The following is a 19,455-nucleotide window of genomic DNA, read 5'->3' on the forward strand; positions in this document are numbered from 1 at the left end:
TATTGCTGTTTTCAAGATGTTCCCGGCAGAGCAGCAGGAAACAGCTGTGGCCATGCACTTTCTTCCCAAATTCCTTCCACAACAAAATGAAAAGAACTAGAGAGAGAAAGTTTTTTGAGTTTGGCCTAGAAGGGGAGGCTGCATGCCCCGTCTGATGTGAAAACAGGAGCACTCGCTTGCACTGAGGTTCAAGAAAATAATAATAAGAGCAATCAGCATTTCTCTGCTTGGTTGCGGTGTGTTTGTGCAAAGCCAGTGTCTAGCAAAGGGGCATCCTGAAACTCCAAAAAGGAAACATCTGAAGAGCTTGGATTGCTGGCAGGGTGGAGTCTGAGGGATGTTTACAAAGAGAGGGTCACCTCTGAGGGACGAAAGAACCTTCCAGAAGGCTGCCCCAGTGAGGACGTGAGGAGCTGAGGCATGAAAGGATGTTTAAGGCCATGACAAGTCTCTTGAGACTCTCAGAGGTGTTTTGGGGAGTGAGCAGTAGCAAATGAAAAAAAAATTCAAACCCCAGAGTGGGGTCCATAACAACCGAGAGGTTGAGCTGCCTTGAAGTGATTTGTGGAGCTCTACCAGGCAGGATAGGGCATCACTGGTAGTTTCTAGTTTCTTCATAGTCTCTTAAAAGTGTGAAACATCCAATGAGTTTTTCAACGTCCAGCACTTACAAAACCATCCTGCTCTCCCCCAGACACACAGTCCCTTCTCCAAAGAGCCCTGTTTTAATGACAGGCCTCCTGGTCTAACGTGTTACATAAAAATGAAATGTTTCTGACCTCCCTTTGCTGTCAGGCTCAGCTGAATGTGTGTGAGACACTTCAGCTGTCATCCAGTTGCTCTTGAAAGGCTAGCCTCACCACGAACTGTCCCCTTGTCTCACGACAAGCAGCCAGTATTTGCAGGTTTCCCTGTTTCCCTTCTTTGTTCCCCATTGTTGGAGCTCATTGAGTGTAATCGTAGAAGAGGAGGCTTAATAGTGCTGCCAATAATCTGACATATTGCCAAGAGATTGCGTCTTGCAATGCCCTTCACACCTGGCCTTCAACACATGCATCCATGCCGTCCCGATCTGGAGTCCCTCAGCACCATTTTCCTGATGTTTTTCGATCCCCACACATCTGTGTTATGACAGATGGCACCTCCTTAAACCGGGACTCTTTAGTCTGGCAACATCCGTGGTTCCGTAGGACCATGGATGTTCCCGGACAAGAGAGCCCCGGGCAGGAGGGCCAGGAGTTGAGAGCCGAGCGCAGCCTGGGGAGGTGGTATTAGTGATACTGCAGTGGCCTGAGCCTGGTCAGGGCCGCAGAAGCCTGAGCGGGGCTGTGGCAGAAACGCCAGGGCCATGGGCGCTTGGCAGTCGGGCTGCCTGGTACCTGATGGGGGCCACGGCAGCTTGGCTGGGGCCACCTGCCACCTGGAAGTGGGGTCAGAGCCACGTGCTGGCCACCAGAGGGCTGGTGCTGTGGCAGTCTGATTGGGACTGCATGCTGCCTGGCAGCGGGGTTGGGGTCGTAGCAACCTGTACAGCAGTGGGGCCAGAACTGTGGCCAGCCAGCAAGCAGCCTGGCTGGGGCTGAAGAGGAGTGAGGAGGGTCAGAGGACTGAGGGACCAGTAGCAAGGAACCGCCCCTGGTCTGGCAAATTCCCTCATTCGTCAGGTCCTGAGGGTACCAGACCAGGGAGTTTCTAACCTGTACACCTCACACAAAAAGAGCAGCACTCCTGAAGCCCTATTCTTGCCAATTTTTCAGCTCAAGTTAAGGACCCATCTATAACAACTCTTGTGATCCCAGTGTTGGGGACCTGTGCCGCTACATCATAATATCAATTTGCAACACGCCCATGCTATTTTAGCAATGTGCTGCTAGCCTCCAAACGGGGGAACACGTGCACTTTTGGGAAGTTCAAGAGCTGAGGGAGGAGGAGACACAGCAACTAGTAGCAAAGGAAATATGTGTCTTTAATTTCAGAGGATTATCTGTAGCAATGTCAAGTATATCGCTGTATCATCAATGAGTACATCTGGCCCTTAACCTGGATGCCTGGTTTTACCACACTTGCCGTGTTTTAGGTTGGAGAGGCAGTCTAGTTTGACCTAGAAAATAAGGGTGGGTATTCCACTGGATTCTAGTACAAACTGTAACAGACAGGGGCTACGTCTAGACTGGCATGATTTTCCGCAAATGCTTTTAACAGAAAAGTTTTTCCGTTAAAAGCATTTGCGGAAAAGAGCGTCTAGATTGGCACGGATGCTTTTGCGCAAAAGCATTTCTGGAAAAGGGCTTTTGCCCGAACAGGAGCAGCATAGTATTTGCGGAAGAACACTGACAATCTTACATTAGATCGTCAGTGTTCTTGCGCAAATTCAAGTGGCCAGTGTAGACAACTGCTTTTGCGGAAAAACTTGCCAGTCTAGATGCAGCCAGGCTGTCTCAGACAAGTCACGGACATTCTCTGGACTAGTTCTGGTTGCTTTGCATTAGCAAAGCAGCTGGAAAGTTGACTTAATTGGCTACTCCAGAATTCACCTTGCCCACAGTGGAATCTAGGGGTACGTCTACACTACATGCTTCTACGATGTAGATTTGTTTATTCAGCAAAGGTAAATGAAGCCGCGATTTAAATGATCGCGGCTTCATTTACATTTACATGGCTGCCGCGCTGAACCGACAAACAGCTGATCAGCTGTTTGTCGGCTCGCCGCTAGTCTGGGCGTTCCCCCTGTCGACGTCAAAGCCCTTTGTCAGCATCCCCGGTAAACCTCATTCCACGAGGAATAACAGGGCTGCCGACAAAGGGCTTTGATGTCGACAGGGGGAACGTCCAGACTAGCGGCGAGCCGACAAACAGCTGATCAGCTGTTTGTCGGTTCAGCGCGGCAGCCATGTAAATGTAAATGAAGCCGCGATCATTTAAATCGCGGCTTCATTTACCTTTGCCTACAACCCTAATCTACATGCCTCTGCCGACAGAGGCATGTAGTGTAGACAGCCTAGGAGTGGCCTCCAGACAGAAAGATGGAGTAGGGGTTGAAACCCTGCATTAGAACTCAGGTGGTGGCAGTGCTATATTAAAGAGAGGAGGTACTTTCCGTCCATCTGTGATTTTCCAAATGGAAGTCAATAGCTCTCTGAAGACAAATCCTTGTGTCCTGGCTAGGGTTCCTTGACTGAATAGAACAAATTGGGGGAGGTCTAGGTTGGATATTAGGAAAAACTATTTCCCTAGTGGTGGTGGTGAAGCACTGGAATGAATTACCTAGGGGTGGGATGGAATCTCTATCCCTAGAGGGTTTTAAGTCCCTTCTTGATAATGCCTGGCTGGGATGATTTAGTTGGGACTGGTCCTGCTTTTAGCAGGGGGTTGGACTCGATGACCTCCTGTGGTTTCTTCCAACCCTTGGATTCTATGTCTCTCTGAAACGGAACACCTGTTACATCTGACGAAGTGGGCTGCAGCTCACAAAAGCTTATGCCAAAATGAATTGGTTAGTCTTTAAGGTGCCATAGGAATCCGCATTGGTTGTAATACCCAGGGCTACCCATAAGCTCTTTGCTGAGTGGATATTTGTTGTCCGCACAATGTCTGCACTACCGGTGTGTCCTCTAACTCATCATTATGTATACAATACTCAGGGGGAAAAAAGGCAGGGCATCAACTCCAGTTCTCTCCTTATTTCTTGTGCCCCATTACAGGGTCAGGCCAGCTAACTGGGCCATTTCCTTCATCACTTTGCTGGCATCTTCTCCATACTGCTTTGCGAGCTCTTTGGCCACGCTTACTTTCTGGAAATTCTCTCTCAGATTAACGTTTAGCCGCACTTGGTCCAGGTACTCTGGGTTTGCAGCTTTCACTGTCTCCTCCAGTTGCTTCTGACTCTGAAGCACAGAGAGGACCATTTCCTGGAGTTTCATTTCTGTAGCAATGACGCGCTTTGTGGCGTGATTTAGCTCCCCAACCTGCCGCTGGGCCTGCTCCAGTTTTTCAGGTACTTCTTTTTCTTCTGCAACAAGTGAAAATGTATAGCCCTCCATCTGCACCTGTGCCTTGCAGGTTCCTAAAAGACAAAACAATGGGTATCTGGTGATTTAGCTCGTTCTGGTTTAGGGCCAAGAAAGATACCTAAATGCTTTTGTCTCTGGATACCTAAACCTTTGGTGCAATTGAGCTATTCACAGTGACTGACTGTGAAAGGAATGCCATGAAATTAGGTTCCTTCCAACTTCCTTATTGGTGGTTCTGTTGTGTGTGCGTGTGTCGTACAATAGAGATTAAATGCTATATATTAGCCAAGCTCCTCCATGCTACTTACTTAAACACACGTGGACCAATTCATCCATAGTACAAATGCATTCATGTTTCCTTTAAGGCTGTCACTGGAGTTGCACCAGAGTAAACTGATCCCTAATCTTCTATCCTCTCGCTGCCATTCATTCAGTGAAAACCATCCGGTGTTGGGTGAGTCTTTATAAAAAGCATATTGAAAATCTGCTCTAATCTTCCATGAGATGCATCATTGTTTTTATTATTATTGTCTTCACAAACACACGGAACTTTTAGCGCCACATGGGAGTTGTTGCGATTTCTTTTTTCTTTTATGCTGCCAAGGCTAACATTACATAGGAAGGGTTGGATTAGCTGCCAGGTGAAGAGTTATTGCACAAGGCAGCCAAATCGAAAGAGCAGAAGAGAACTTGAGACAGATGTGTAGGATCACTCAACCTGGTTAGAAAAACTGTATTCCTCTGCAGTACAGAACCAAGCTAGACACATGGCAGGTAGAAAAGGGTATCCCGAAACCTTAACAGCTTGATTGTACATAACAATAAGAAACCCGGAAGTAGCTTTTCAAGGATTAGCAAATCAATCATACGATTTTGTTAAATAACTGGGACGTTTAAAACCTGGCAGGATCAGTTGGGTAAGGCTTGCCCTATCAATGGGAGATTTGGATGCAGTCTCACTCCTGGATTTCCTGAGGACAGCAGGAACAAGAAGCAGTGTAAATGCAACCCCACTCATCAGTGATGTGACTCATATCCCAGAGCAATGACCCTTCTCCCGCCAGTCCTCTGAAACCTTGCGGAAGGCTGAAATCAGACTAGGTGCAGGGTTCTTATTTCATGGTCTCAAGTTGTGGTGGGATAGGTCCAGGTTGGATATTAGAAAAACTATTTCACTAGGAGGGCGGTGAAGCACTGGAATGGGTTACCTAGGGAAGTAGTGGAGTCTCCATCCTTAGAAATTTTTAAGTCTTGGCTTGACAAAGCCCTGGCTGGGTTGATTTAGTTGGGATTGGTCCTGCCTAGGGCAGGGGGCCGGACTTGATGACGTTCTAAGGTCTCTTTCAGCTCTATGGTTCTATGTTCTATGATTCATGCACAGCAGTTCTCTATGTTCCTTCCAGCCCCTAAGTAATAGAGCCCTCTTGTCTGATGTAAAACTTGTTGTGAGGGGGGAAAGTGAAGGTAACCATGGTCTGACACACAGCTATGGAGAGCTAATCTGTATTACAGGTTGAAAATCGCTCATCTACCACCTTCGGGACCCGACCAGTGCTGAACCAGAGAATTTGCCAAACCACAGGTGGTCAATATTGTCTAACAGCATTACCAACCCTTCCACTGTTTACTGGACTCTGAGAAGACATTTAGGGGTAAATTAGAGCTAAATTACAGCAGAGAACACTGAGCACCAGGACTGGTGGCTTTAAGCAAACTTTAGGGGACCGTGGGAAACTTGGCCACACCCATGGTACGTGGACATCCAGCTAACTAAAATCATGCCGGACCACAGATGCTGCCGGTCTAGAGAGGTTCAACCTGTAATACTCTTATTAATCTCTTCTGCTATCCTGTAAAATATAGAATCTTCATGGCTTAGCTTCCTTGTAGCCATGCAGGCTCGACAGATTACCTACAGAGCCCAACCAATGCTGTGCCTGCCTCAACTTGTAAAGGGTACTGTTAAATCCATCTGAGCATTTGGTCCTCACCATTTTACCATTAGCTTCAATTCACTCTTAGGGCTTGTCTACACTGCTACATTTTTTTCACCCAAAACTGCCTTTTCGCGACAAAACAGTGAGAGAGTTTACACAGCAATGTGATTTTTGTCAAGAAAAACTGCCAGTTTTGGCAACAAATAACTTCCATTCCTGCAAGACACTTTTGTCTTTTCCACTCCCTTTATTTTCAACAGAGCCAGTGTGGAATGTGCTGTTTGTTTTGTCTAGAGAACTAGCTTCTGCCAGTATCCCACAATGCCTGTCCTGATGGCTGTGCTCAGTGTTTTGTGATCTCTGCTGCCCTGCAGGCACGTGCCCCTCCCCTTTCAAAGCTCCAGGAAGTAGCTGACAACTAAGCAAGCTCCTTCATTTGGGGTACAAACAAAGAAAACAGAACATCAGGCAGATAGTTGCTGCAGGGGGAGGGCTGGAGAGACAGCTTTGCTGCTTTGACATTCTTCAGCACAGACTGTTCCCAGGGCCATGAGGAAATCCCAAGAAGCACAGGGATCAGCTCTGCTTTCCCATAATACTGCACTGTGGGATGCCTACCCATAGTGCTTTGATCTATCTGTCGATAGGATGCTTGCAATGTGGCCATGAAATGTCACAATGGGAGGCAGAAAAACTGGTTTGACTGATTTTAACTTTTGCATGCTGTCACCAAACCTTCCCAGTGCAGACATAGCCTTAGTGTTTCTCCACTTACCATACTTCTGCTTTATATGCTCGATACAGGTTGTGAGACTACTTGTGGGAGCACAGCCAGAGTCTTCTTTCAGCCTTTGGATGGCTTCTTTCATGGCCCAGTGATCCCCATGTTGCTTGTTGAAAGTTTCAGCGATATCTGAAAACAGCGTGTCAATCTCGAGCACATTCACCAGTTTCATGGTGAGGTTCCCCTCCTTACTGAAGACATCTGCTAAGATTAAAGACCCACAGGAATGTTGAGTGCTAGCAAAATAATCAAGTGGGAAAGGAAAAATGGCAGGCATGAAATATACAGATGTCTCTTACCAGCCATGATCAGTTACAAAATCTTAGTAATATTTGGTGGCCCTCTTAATACCTCTGGTTAGAGCTGGACTTCTGTCTATCTACTTTGGTGCTTATTGGCAGGGCTTTACAAACCGCTGATTCTACTCGCCCGTGGTGAGTAGATTTCAGCCGGTCTCTCCGTGCGCCCCATTCACCGGTGTGTGCCGATGGATTGATGGATCTACGGTTGTGGAAGGTTGTGGAATCTCCATCTCTGGAGGTATTTAAGAGTAGGTGAGATAAATGTCTATCAGGGATGGTCTAGACAGTATTTGGTCCTGCCATGAGGGCAGGGGGCTGGACTCGATGACCTCTCAAGGTCCCTTCCAGTCCTAGTATTCTATGATTCTATCCTCCATTAATATATCTAGCTCTTTCTTGAACCCTGTTAAAGTCCTGGCCTTCAAAACATTCTCTGGCAAGGAGTTCCACAGGTTGACCTTACATTGCGTGAAGTAGCACTTCCTTTTGTTTGTTTTTAACCTGCTGCCCATAAATTTCATGTGGTGACCCCTAGTTCTTATGTTATGGGAACAAGTATAATAACTTTTCCTTATTCACATTCGCCATATCAGTCATGATTTTATAGACCTCTATCACATCCCTCTTTAGTCCCCGCTTTTCTAAGATGAAAAGTCCTATCTTTTATCTTTAAGATCATTAATCTCTCTTCCTTAATCTCTCTTCCATTCCAAGCCCCTCATCATTTTTGTTGCCCTTTTCTGAACTTTTTCAGCATAAGTTTAATTTTCAAAATGAATTTGGCACGTCAGGCAGGTAAGTACCGTTGAATGTCAAAGGCTCTAAGTCATTTCTTTAAATATGTGACTGATCACTCAGGCTACGTCTAGACTGCAGGCTTCTTTTGGAAGAAGCTTTTTTCATAAGAGAGCATCTGAAAAAACTTCTTCCAAAAGAAAGTGTCCACCCTGCAAAAGTGCATCGAAAAAGCGATCTGCTTTTTCAAAAGAGAGCATCCAGACTGAATGGACACTCTCTCACATGTAAGCTATGATTGCTACGGATGGAACGGCCACCAGGGCACCTGAGCTTTTTCCTCTTCTTCTGAAAGAATTCCCTCTTCCCTGTCCACACTCGCCTTTTTGCGAAAGAGCTCTTTCGCAAACAGGCTTCTCCCTCATAGAATGAGGATTACCAATGCTGGAAGAACCTCTGTTCTTTCAATTTTCTTGCAGAAGAATGCAATTGCAGTGTGGACGTTCCTCAAGTTTTGTCAGAAAACCGGCTGTTTTTCTGACAAAACTCAGTAATGTAGATACATCCTCAGTCTTTGAAAACTTTACCCTAAGTGACTTGCCCAAGGCCATGAAAGAAATTGAGGAGATAACTGAAATGAGATCTCCTGAGCACTACTGCCCTTCTTTTCCAGTCCTTTACTTAGAAAGTTTTGATCAATAGATCCAATTTTAGGGTAGGAAGGTTGGCCTCCTGGTTAATAAATCAGACTGAAACTTTTTGGCAATCTCAGCTCCATTTCCATCTTAACCACACGCTTCCTGTGAGACCGTGGGCAAAGGACAAATGGAGCGCTGATTGGAAATAAAGAGATGGAATTAAACACCGACATATGCAAAGCACAAGGGAGCCAACAGCCATGCCAGGCCCTGGGGCAAATTGGGGGAGGGCAGCTTTGCACTCCCAAAAGGGGCAGGGCCAGGGGCACTCAGCCCATGGTGCTTCTAAGAGCACCCCATGTCATCTTCCCCCCAGCCCTTAGAGCCACCCTGAGTGTTCTGAGTGGGCATTCCGGTGGCAATTTAAAGGACCCGAGACTCCAGGTGCCACTGCTGCTACTGTGGTAGTGGCAGCCCCACGCCCTTTATAATCATGCGCGCCAGAGCAGGTGTCCCCTTTACTCTCAGTCCCAACCCCTCCGACCCCCATCGGCAGGCCTAGCAAAGTACTACACTTAGGGAAAGAACATAAGAACGGCCGTACTGGGTCGGACCAAAGGTCCATCTAGCCCAGTATCCTGTCTACCGACAGTGGCCAGCACCAGGTGCCCCAGAGAGGGTGGACCGAAGACAACGATCAAGCAATTTGTCTCCTGCCATCCCTCTCCAGCCTCTGACAGACAGAGGCCAAGGACACCATTTTATCCCCTGGCTAATAGCCTTTTATGGACCTAACCTCCATGAAATTATCTAGCTTCTCTTTAAACTCTATTATAGTCCTAGCCTTCACAGCCTCCTCTGGCAAGGAGTTCCACAGGTTGACTACACGCTGTGTGAAGAAGAACTTTCTTTTATTAGTTTTAAACCTGCTCCCCATTAATTTCATTTGGTGAAAGAAATGGACAAATAATAAAAACTCGGGAGGAGAACATAAAAAAATATTAATATCTACCAATCATGACCTAGGAGGAAAAACTGATAAACGAGGGTTTGTTTGGTCTATAGAAGACGGGGTGGGGTGGACATTATAACAATCTTCAAGTAAAAATTTATTATAAAGAGGAGGAGGATACATTGTTCTCCTTAGGCATTGAGGCTAGATCAAGAAGCAATAGGCTTACACTGCAGAAACGATGGTTTAGGTTGGACATTAAGAACAACTTCCTGACAGGCTAGTTAAGCACTGGTACAAAAATGACTTGGGAAAGCCATGAAATCTGTCTCTGGAGGTTTTTGAGAACAGGTTAGGTGTTAATATTTAGTCTTGGCTCAGTGGAGGGGACTGGACTAAAGTCCTTTGGAGGTTCCTTCCAGTCTTACGCTGCCGTGCTTCTACAATTTAATCAACTCTTTGCCTCACGTTCCCATATGTAAACTGAAGATAACACTTCCTCGCCTTCTCAGGGTGTTGGCAGGATAAAATCCTTTAATGATTGTGAGAAATCTTCCTCACTAAGCAAATGTTTCTTATTCTTTGCAACATAATATGTAATGGAATATGTAGGCTGAGAATCTCAACTCCACTTAGAGGATTTGGCTGTCCAGTTCCTTTTCATGGGAATTTGTGAGCCAAATCCCTTAGATGGGGGGGGAAAAAAACACAGTTGAGAAAAAAAAAAAAAACAGTGGAGCCCTAATTAAAAGTTGAGGTATCTAACTGAAAATCATACCAATGGTTCCATGACAACACACTTAGACCACTAGTTTGTTTTACAAACCTGCAGAAAATCTAATTGCATCTCCCGAGCGCAATGGAACACATGATCCATTTGCTAGTAATATTTCTAACAAATGTCACAGAGACTTTTTTTCAAAGAAGGAAAACTCTAGTCAGATTTTATTCCCCAAAACTAGGTTTCAGTGTGCTTTTTTTGCTGCCAGATTAATGCTGAGTGGTTATTGAAAAGTGTCTTAGTTCTATAAAAAAGAAAGAAAACACTTTTCTTCCACAAAAAGGAAAACTAAAAGTGCAAATAATCGGTTTGTAACAAAACACAAGGTCAAAATCTGCTCTTGAAAATATTAGGAAAAACCCAGAGTTACTCCACTGAACTCCATGGGATTTCATTGGGTTCAACTAAGAGCAGAAAATGGCTATTTATCTACTTGCAGATAGATCTCTTATTTACTAATTGTATCTGTCTGAAGCAAATACCCATTTGGCCCATTCCTATTTTTGATATTGTAGAAAAGAGACCCAAGAAACCGTGAAACCAGTAATAAATACCAATTTGGTAGCTCACTATATATTTCTCAGGGATCCCGTTTCTAGGGCTGGATTTTTTACACAAAATGGAGTTTTCAATAAGACAAAACACTGATGGCAAGTCTCTGCTTTCTACAAAAACTGCTGAGCTTTTTTCAACTCCCCTACCCCCCGCCAAAAAAAATACTAATGACCAAAAACTCAAAACACTGATTTTTTAGTTGAAAACTTATCTGATGCTCTAATAGGTTGAACCACTCTAGTTCGGCACTCTTTGCTCTAGCAACATCTGTGGTCCGGCTTGATTTGATTAGCTGGGTGTCTACTTATCCTGCATGTAGCCCAGTTTCCTGCGGTCAATTAAAATTTGTTTACAGCCTCCAGTCCCGGCTCTCAATGTTCTGAACTATTATTTAGCTCTAATTTACCCCTTTTAAGAGCCCAGTAAGGAGTGCTGGTAATGCTGCTAGTCAATATTGACCTCCTATGGTTTGGCAAATTCTCTTCTTTGGCACCGGTCACATTCCAAGGGTGCTGGAGGAGAGAGGTTCAGCATGTAGAACTGTCACAGTTTGCCACTTGCTTTCCCTTCATAATTACTGCAATGTCAATCACCATAGCTTCTGAGCGATGTCAATAGCCCATTGAGTATATGCAAATTGCCCTTGTGTACTTTGTCAGTTATTTTCTACCTCTTTCAATTCTCTTCCAGTTTCAACTCAATTTGGTGTTCCTCACTTCCTGTCCTACACTGGTGAATTCTACCTCCAATGCGGTGTGGATTCCTATACATGTTTGGCAGTTTAGGCTTCTTTTGCCTCAAAAGAGCTATATAAAGGTAAGACCATTGGACATGCCCTTTAATACCACGTATTTACAATCTCGGGGGTGGTGGCAGTGGTCTGCTTTGTAATGTTTTTGTTTCTCTTGGTTGCCCAAATTGGGAGCCTGAGAATATGTGCATGTGTGTGTGTGTGTGCCCACGCATATGTGTACACTGGTATATATGCTTTCAGCAATGAAATGTTTTTGGGTGAGTACCAGAACATACTAATTATCACTTCAACCACCATCTGAAAAGAGAAAAAATAAAACTTCCAAGGAAAATAGTTAAAATCTTACCACCGCCAATGTCTCGCCGGAGTTGTTTTGGACACTGTGCAGTCAGAGCTTCCCTCTGTTAAAGAGAAAGAAAGTTAGTAAGTCTTATGCAAGGCCTTTAAATGGAGTGGGCAATGAATTTTGTTTATACAAAATCAGGGCTGATGTCTTCACCTACGATTAGTAGTCATGAGGAAGATTCCACCTGAACTTGCTGTTATTTCAAAGTATAGCTCCAAATAATGAAAGCCTTTTCAGTAGGACCACAGATGTTTCAAGGTGGTCAACAAAAGGTGATGCTATGAGCCCCTTCACTGGTGTTGAACAATGCCCTTTACATTAAGAGAAGTCCCATTGAAACCAGCAGGGACTAGGGGTCACCAAATGAAATTATTAGCAGGTTTAAAACAAACAAAAGAAAGTACAGGCAGTCCCCGGGTTACGTACAAGATAGGGATTGTAGGTTTGTTCTTAAGTGGAATTTGTATGTAAGTCGGAACTGGCATCCAGATTCAGCCGCTGCTGAAACTGACCAGCGGCTGACTACAGGAAGCCCGTGGCAGAGTTGCTCTGCCCTGGGCTTCCTGGAATCAGCCGCTGATCAGTTTCAACAGCGGCTGAATTTGGACGCCTGGGACAGAGCAGCTGGGGCGCTGCCGGGTAGGTCCCCACAGCGCCGCACCTCAGCGCTGCGGGGACCAACCTGGCAGCACCCCAGCTGCTCTACCCCAGGTGTCCCCAAGTCAGCTGCTGCTGAAACTGATCAGCGGCTGATTCCAGGAAGCCCGGGGCAGAGCAACTCTGCCTCAGGCTTCCTGTAGTCAGCCGCTGGTCAGTTTCAGCAGCGGCTGACTTGGGGACACCTGGGGCAGAGCAGCGGGGGTGCTGCTGGGTTGGTCCAGTAGCACCAAGGAGCGGCGCTGCGGGACCAACCCGGCAGCGCCCCAACTGCTCTACCCCAGGCGTCATTGGCGAGAAAAGCTAGATAACTTCATAGAGGTTAGGTCCATCATTGGCTATTAGCTAGGGTGGATAGAAACTGTCTTCCGCCAGTGGCCAATGCTAGGTGTCCCCAGAGGGAATGAACAGAACAGGTAATCTTCAAGTGATCTATCCCATCACCCATTCCCAACTTTTGACCAACAGAGGCTAGGGATGCCATTTCTACCCACCCTGGCTAATAGCCATTGATGGACCTAACCTCTATGAATTTATCTAGCTCTTTTTTGAACCTTGTTAAAGTCCTAGCCTTCACCACATCCTTTGGCAAGGAGTTCCACAGGTTGACTGTGCATTGTGTGAAGAAGTACTTTCTTTTGTTTGTTTTAAACCTGCTAATAATTTTATTTGGTGACCCCTAGTTCTTATGTTACGGGAACAAGTAAATAACTTTTCCTTATTCACGTTCTCCACACCAGTCATGATTTTATATCATATCTATCATATCCCCTCTTAGTCTCTTCTTTTCTCAGCTGAAAAGTCCCAGGCTTTGTACTCATTGTTGATTAAATTTGTATCTGTACTAATACAGGAGAGGGCTGCTAAGAACCCAAAGAAAATTGAAAACAGTTTATTGTTAAATAAGTCAAGCACGGATTGCCTCATTTTCTCTCTTTGAGAAGACCCTTATTTTGTGTAAATTATGATATAGCTTGGACAATTTACACCATCTGAGATCCTGCCCTTGAGTATTTATTTGCAAGCTGGTACCAAGAATGCTTTTCTCAATCTTAGCTATTTTATAAAAAAAAAATAGGTGTCTGAATTCTTACAACCAACCTAAGTAGTTGCTATTAAGAATTGTTTAGGAGTGCTCTGAATTTTCACATCTATCCGTTGCTAGAAGGAAAGAAATTTTCTCATTTTTAGCATCCATTATATGTTCTGGAATTACCACCAGAAGTTGACTATTATCAGACTACTACACTGTTCATGATCCACAGTGCCAAATACACCCTCCAACAACTCCCAACCAAGACTTGGGACAAGAGACTGGAAAAACAATTTGCCAGTGAGCACATTGAGTGTTTAAAAACATTTAAACCAGAAAAATAAGAGTAAAAAAACTTTGGGTACGTCATTTCACCTATATCTGTCCCTCAATTTTCTCATGAATAAAATGAGGACACTGTTTCGGACCTACCTCATAATAGGAATCATATGGCTCAAGTAATTATGTTTGCAAAGTTTTCTAAAAAGTAGAGATTAAAATGGCTGGGAAAACACAAACATTTTACAACACAAACATTTCCTGTTGTTTCTTTTCTTTTTTCTTTTTTTCCACCACAATTCAAAACATAGAAGCAGTTGTTTTTCAGAATTCTGACATTCAAACAATTTCAGTCTTCTCTTCTTCGGATCAAAGAACTGCGTGATGGCAGTGTATTAAAGCAGTGGCTTTCAAAGTGCGGGTCACAGCCTAGTACTGGGTTGTGGAATGCCAAGCATTGTGTCTTTTTGCTGTAAGGTAACTAGGTGACTAGTGGAGTTGCTAGGGAGGCTTCCTGCCTGTCCTGGCACCACGGACCACACTGCACCCAAGAAGTGGCCAGCAACTGGTCCAGCTCCTAGGTGGGGGGCCATGAAGCTCCACATACTACCCTCCCCATGAGCACTGGCTCCACACTCCCATTGGCTGGTTCCCAGCCAATAGAAGCTGGAAAGGACAGTGCCTGTGTGTCAGGCTTGCGCTCCTCTGCCTAGGACCAAGACCGGCCACTGGCTGCTTCCAAGGCACAGCCTGGTCTGATGTGCCAGGACAGGCGGGAAATTGCCTTAGAATCCCCGCTGCTCTGCCGACTGGGAGTGGATGCAGGTAAACCCATGCCCAATCCAGCGTACCAATCCCCTTTCCCAGCCCTAAGTCTCCCCTGCACCCCAAACCCTTCATTAACAGCCCCACCCCAGAGCCTACACGCTAGTCAAAAGATAGAATTATGTTGGGTCATGAGCATCAACAACATTCTCAGGACCCAGGTGAAGAAAAAAAAAAGTTTGAAAACCTCTGTATTAGAGAGCTGATGATCATCAACAATACCAGTCACTTATGCTGGGCTGGAAAAGCTGCTAAGAAGCTGCACCAATTTTGTAAGTATATTTTGAAATGAACAAATCAGAAAAATAAGTGACTATTGAAGGAGGGTACCATTTGGGGCCTGTTATTCCTTGGCACATGAATGCAAAAATTTGCTATTTAAATGAGAGAAGTTAAGAAAAACCAACCATTAAAGATGGAAGGTGTCAAGTCACAGGGCAAGGGCCCAACGGTTGTGGATTCACTTCAAGACAGAGTCAATTAGGGATAGATAGTTGCTTTCATTGATCTCACTACGTCCCTACTATTACAGGCTTAATACTGCCAGATGGTTACCCAGCTACTGCAAAGTAATACACCAATCAGCATAGGCAAAGCAATGCATATAAGAGTAATGGGCACTGGGAAATGCTTACGCCCGTTTCGTCCTGCAGGGAGTCCTCACACCCGGCCTCAGTGGACGTGACTCCAGCTAGGGGGATTCAGGGCACCCTTCGAGGTCTAGGTTCCGTTGAGACTCACAGAGGGGTGGGATCCCCAGTGAGCTTATACTACAGGGCTATGTCTATACTGCAGGCTTCTTGCACAAGAACCATTTTGCACAAGAGTTCTTGGCATGGCTTAAAGCTGATAAAACCCAGCTGCTGTTTGGGCTTGCAGGATCCCAGGCTATGCTAAGCTGGGTACAGCAGGGATGGAAACTTCCATACCAGGCCTGCTAAGCTGCAGGACCCACATATGACTTTTATGTGACAGAGGGATATTTTATTTTATTTTATTTTATTTTATTTTATTTTATTTTATTTTATATAGTGGCAGGATCTACACGCCCTATTCATGGACCAGGATCCCCGTTGTACTAGATGCTCCACAAACACACAACAAAAAGAAGCTCCCAGCCTGAAAGAGCTTACAAGTGTCCAGAAAATAAAAACAACCTTTTTCCAACGTAATATACCAAACAACAAAATATTGTTAAATACTGGTAAATATGCATATCTGGAGTAATTTGCTGTATGCCCCGGCTCTTATTTATGGCCAGACTGGCACCTTGCAATCTGCCCTGAGTAAGGTACAGCACACAGCGAGGCAGCCTGGGAGCAAAGCGGGCACCAGATTGTCACTGCGTACTTCACCCAATACATGGCAATAACCATGGGGAGGCGGAGCCAGCACTGTACCCAAGCCCTGCCCACTTGTGCACAGAGTGGCAGCTTCCCACGGTCTTCCACCCACGTGTTACGACCTGTGATGAGACTAGCCACTGGAGGGGAGAAACGGGTCGCCATAAGTCACCTTAAATCCCTGCATGGACCCATGCACCAGTTCACAAATTCTAACCTTAATATGTATCTATGGGATTAACTGCACCTACATTTCCCGTTCTCTCTCCCTTTCTCTGTGCAGTGAATTCTGTTTGTTAGCCATGCTCTGCCTATACACAGCAGGGGTGGGCAAATACAGGCCTGTGGGCCAGATCCGGTCCACCAGGGTTAGTTCCTGGCTGGCCCCCACACCGCCGTATTCACCTGCGTCTCTGCAGGTACGAGGGTTCACAGCTCCTATTGGCCACGGATCACTGTTCTCAGCCAGTGGACGCTACAATTGCCCATACCTGCAGAGGTGCAGGTAAATACAGCAGCAGCACAGCGGCCTATCAGGGGCTAACCCTGCTGAACCCCTCCCATTTTATTGCCCACACCTGATATGCAGCAACCTCTTTCTTGCCCTAAAATGCTGAACCAGGATCCTGAGTTTCCAGTGTTACCGGTTTGCTTGATTCATGCCACCGGGCTCATTCATAACTCTCTTCCCACCTTGCTCCTTCCCAGCCCTGCTGTCCCAAGTGCTCTGCACTCACAGACATTCTTGCACATAGCAGGGTCACTGCTCTCTTACCTCTCCTGAAGTAGCTGAGAAACAGTGGCAACAGCAGAAGAAGTCCATGCTTATCTAATAAACAACAAAGGCAGCAGCTGAAGTTCACCAGCTGGCAGTAGGCCCTTTCCCAGCCTGCACGTACCACTAGCTATCCTGGAAAACAACACACAATTGGGACCCAAGTAAAGTCAGTTTTAGTGGCACTGCAGATGCAGGGAATTTTGGAGCGAGACCACTGTTCCGCCTGGAGATTCCCTGCCACAGGTTCTTTCTTTCTGCATTTTCCCCTTCAGCGAGGTTTTGGCCTCTGACAACTCAGCCTCGCTCCTTCTGCAAACAAACTGTGCATTGTTAATTGCGCTGTATTGGAAGAACTTACTTCCTCTCAGCAATTGCTCTCAGAACATACCATTCTTTCCCTTTGGGTGGGGGAATGACAGAAAATGGCATATTCCAGGAAACAAGAGGCCAGCAGTTGAGATTACATGGATACTAAAGGCCAGGGTGCTACCTTGGTGCACCTGGAGTAACACCTCATTCCAAAAGCAGTCCCATTGATGAAAATGGGACTGTTTCCAGAGTGAGGTCTTGTATAGCGTGAGTAAAGGTAGCAAACTCCAGCAGAGAGAGAGAGACAAGAAGATTGCAATAAATATGTGGTCACCTCAGATCTTCACAATTGTCTTTATGCAGCACAACGTGTCTGCTCTGAACTTCATGGTCATACCAGAGAGAAAACTCTCACCCAAAGCTCAGAAATCATAAATTTAAACGGCTAAAAAAAAAGGGGGACTCTCTAATGGCTTTGAGCAGTATAGGCTACATGACAAACACGTCTGATTACACCCAGTAGAGGGGAGTAGTGCACATCAGTCTAGTCAAAACCTACTCCCTTTAGACAAAATGTATCCCTGAGCATCTGAGTTTCATGGATCTCGCTCCTGGGACACTAAGGGTATGTCTAGACTACATGGCTCCATAGATGGAGTCATGTAGATGAGGTTTCTAGACATAGGGAAATGAAGCGGTGATTTAAATAATCAAGGTCCCCTCCATTCATTTACATCAAAATGGCTGCCGCGCTGTGCCGATCAGCTGTTTGGTGGCACAGCGTGGTAGTCCGGATTCCATGAGGCATAACGAGGCAGTCGACAAGGGCTTCCCTTGTCGACTACGGAGCGTCCAGACTACCGCGCTGTGCCGCCAAACAGCTGATCAGCACAGCGTGGCAGCCATTTTGATGTAAATGAAGCGGTGATTATTTAAATTGCCACTTCATTTCCCTATGTCTCAGTAGAATTTTGCAGCCACAGCAGGGTTAGAACACAGACTTTGCTTCACAAACCAACACAAGAGATGGGTGCCTTTTTGTTTGCTTAAGGAGAATCTCCTATAGGGCCTATGAAACACAGTTGAGCTATTCAGTTTCTATTCAGTAAAGAAGAGTGGCATTCTCTCATAGCAACTAGCTCATTACATCCCTGTAAAATTAAAATCTAAACATTGAATAGCAACGTCAGATTTCCCAGTTATTGAGGCAAATAGAAATTAACACTCTAAATTGTTTATTATTAACCACAATGCCCTGGACAGATGTTTGTTTCTCAAATTCTCCCCTTTTTTTCTGAACCCATTATGGCATCTGTCTCCTCTCTCCTTCTTGTGCTTTCAACCATGAATCCCAAATAATAGTCATATTTGTGTTCAGACCTAATTCTTGTGGCTAGTTCACTTGCTCATATAAAATGGAGCAATTAATTTACTGCAGACTCACCACAGTAGTTTTATTCATCCCAACTTTAATGCTACTATGAAATAGGCCCCAGAGATGTAATATCATCTTAACAAAACTGTCCTGAAGACAGAAAGCTGAGAATCGGGGGAGACATTAACGTAAACAATAAACCTTGACTATGCTTCTGAGTTAATATTTTTTTTGCTATAAAACAATAGGCAATAGCTAAAGACCACACAATATGCTCCAGGTGAAGAAACCACATTGTAAATAGACATGAAGAAGGACAGCAATAAAAACTAGATGGTGCTTGGTCCTGCCGTGAGGGCAGGGGACTGGACTTGATGACCTCTCGAAGTCCCTTCCAGCGCTAGTATTCTGTGATTCTATGATTCTGTGAACTAGCCTCTGACAAATCCGAGATTATACCTACTAATGTTACAACAAAGAATTTGGAGCATCCCATTAGTTTAATCCTAGCTTGTGAATAGTTTGGGTAAATCTAACTTTATGTGAAACAAGATCTTTGCATAGAGTTCCATGTCCAACAGTCAGGGATCGCCAAGTTATTTGTAGACGCTTGGATACGTTGATGGATGTAGCACAAGCACTAGAATAGAACAGAGTTTAATACAATTAGCGGAGCAGCGAAAGGTGGAAACCCTGGCTACAAGAACCAGTTGCTAGGACACAGGTAGAAGGATGATGCTTTCTGCTTCCCTGAAGTCATGGAGACAGAGACCAAGATCTGGGAGCCTATCACCAGAGTTCTGTGGTGTATGTGATTTGCTTTTTAGTGTCTTATGATCATCTCCAAAACCAAAAGTTAGCATCTTAATCACTGTGAGTTTTCTGCTCATAGTGTTACGGAGGGAAGATTCACACAGAAACCCACAGTCAGGACAATCTTATAAATCTGAAATGAGGGCCAGGTTCGCTGAAGTTTGTCAGAACAGAAGCTTTTGGCGCATCTGGACTGAGTTTTACATTGCCTTGGACTGGATTTTCATTCAAGCGAGGTTGATTTATGGT

The 19,455-nt window shown here is 45.2% G+C and overlaps 1 protein-coding gene across 2 annotated transcripts; it reads right to left on the bottom strand.

Annotated features, from left to right (window-relative positions):
* Window positions 1–2,892: 2,892 nt before the first annotated feature.
* Window positions 2,893–17,033, bottom strand: LOC102460359 (uncharacterized). 2 transcript variants are annotated; one of them, XM_006129153.4, is made up of 4 exons: window positions 16,707–17,033; window positions 11,795–11,849; window positions 6,723–6,932; window positions 2,893–4,063 (listed from the first exon to the last, which is right to left on the bottom strand). In XM_006129153.4, the coding sequence occupies exons 1-4, from the start codon at window positions 16,752–16,754 to the stop codon at window positions 3,696–3,698; spliced, it is 681 nt and encodes a 226-aa protein (XP_006129215.2). In that variant the 5' UTR covers window positions 16,755–17,033; the 3' UTR covers window positions 2,893–3,695. The 2 variants fall into 2 exon arrangements, with proteins under 2 accessions (XP_006129215.2, XP_006129214.2); XM_006129152.4 differs by having other exon boundaries at window positions 6,723–6,935.
* Between the last annotated feature and the right edge of the window lie 2,422 nt (window positions 17,034–19,455).

The sequence above is a fragment of the Pelodiscus sinensis genome, chromosome 20, assembly GCF_049634645.1.
Source record: "Pelodiscus sinensis isolate JC-2024 chromosome 20, ASM4963464v1, whole genome shotgun sequence".
Classification (NCBI taxonomy): Eukaryota; Metazoa; Chordata; order Testudines; family Trionychidae; genus Pelodiscus; species Pelodiscus sinensis.

Bases quoted from the DNA above. Each gene is read 5' to 3' on its own strand.
- LOC102460359 (XM_006129152.4), bottom strand. From the start codon at position 16,754: ATGGACTTCTTCTGCTGTTGCCACTGTTTCTCAGCTACTTCAGGAGAG. The intron at 11,850-16,706 runs GTAAGAGAGCAG...TCTCTTTAACAG, and splicing joins TCTCAGCTACTTCAGGAGAG to AGGGAAGCTCTGACTGCACA. The intron at 4,064-6,722 runs GTAAGTGGAGAA...TTTGTCTTTTAG, and splicing joins GCATATAAAGCAGAAGTATG to GAACCTGCAAGGCACAGGTG.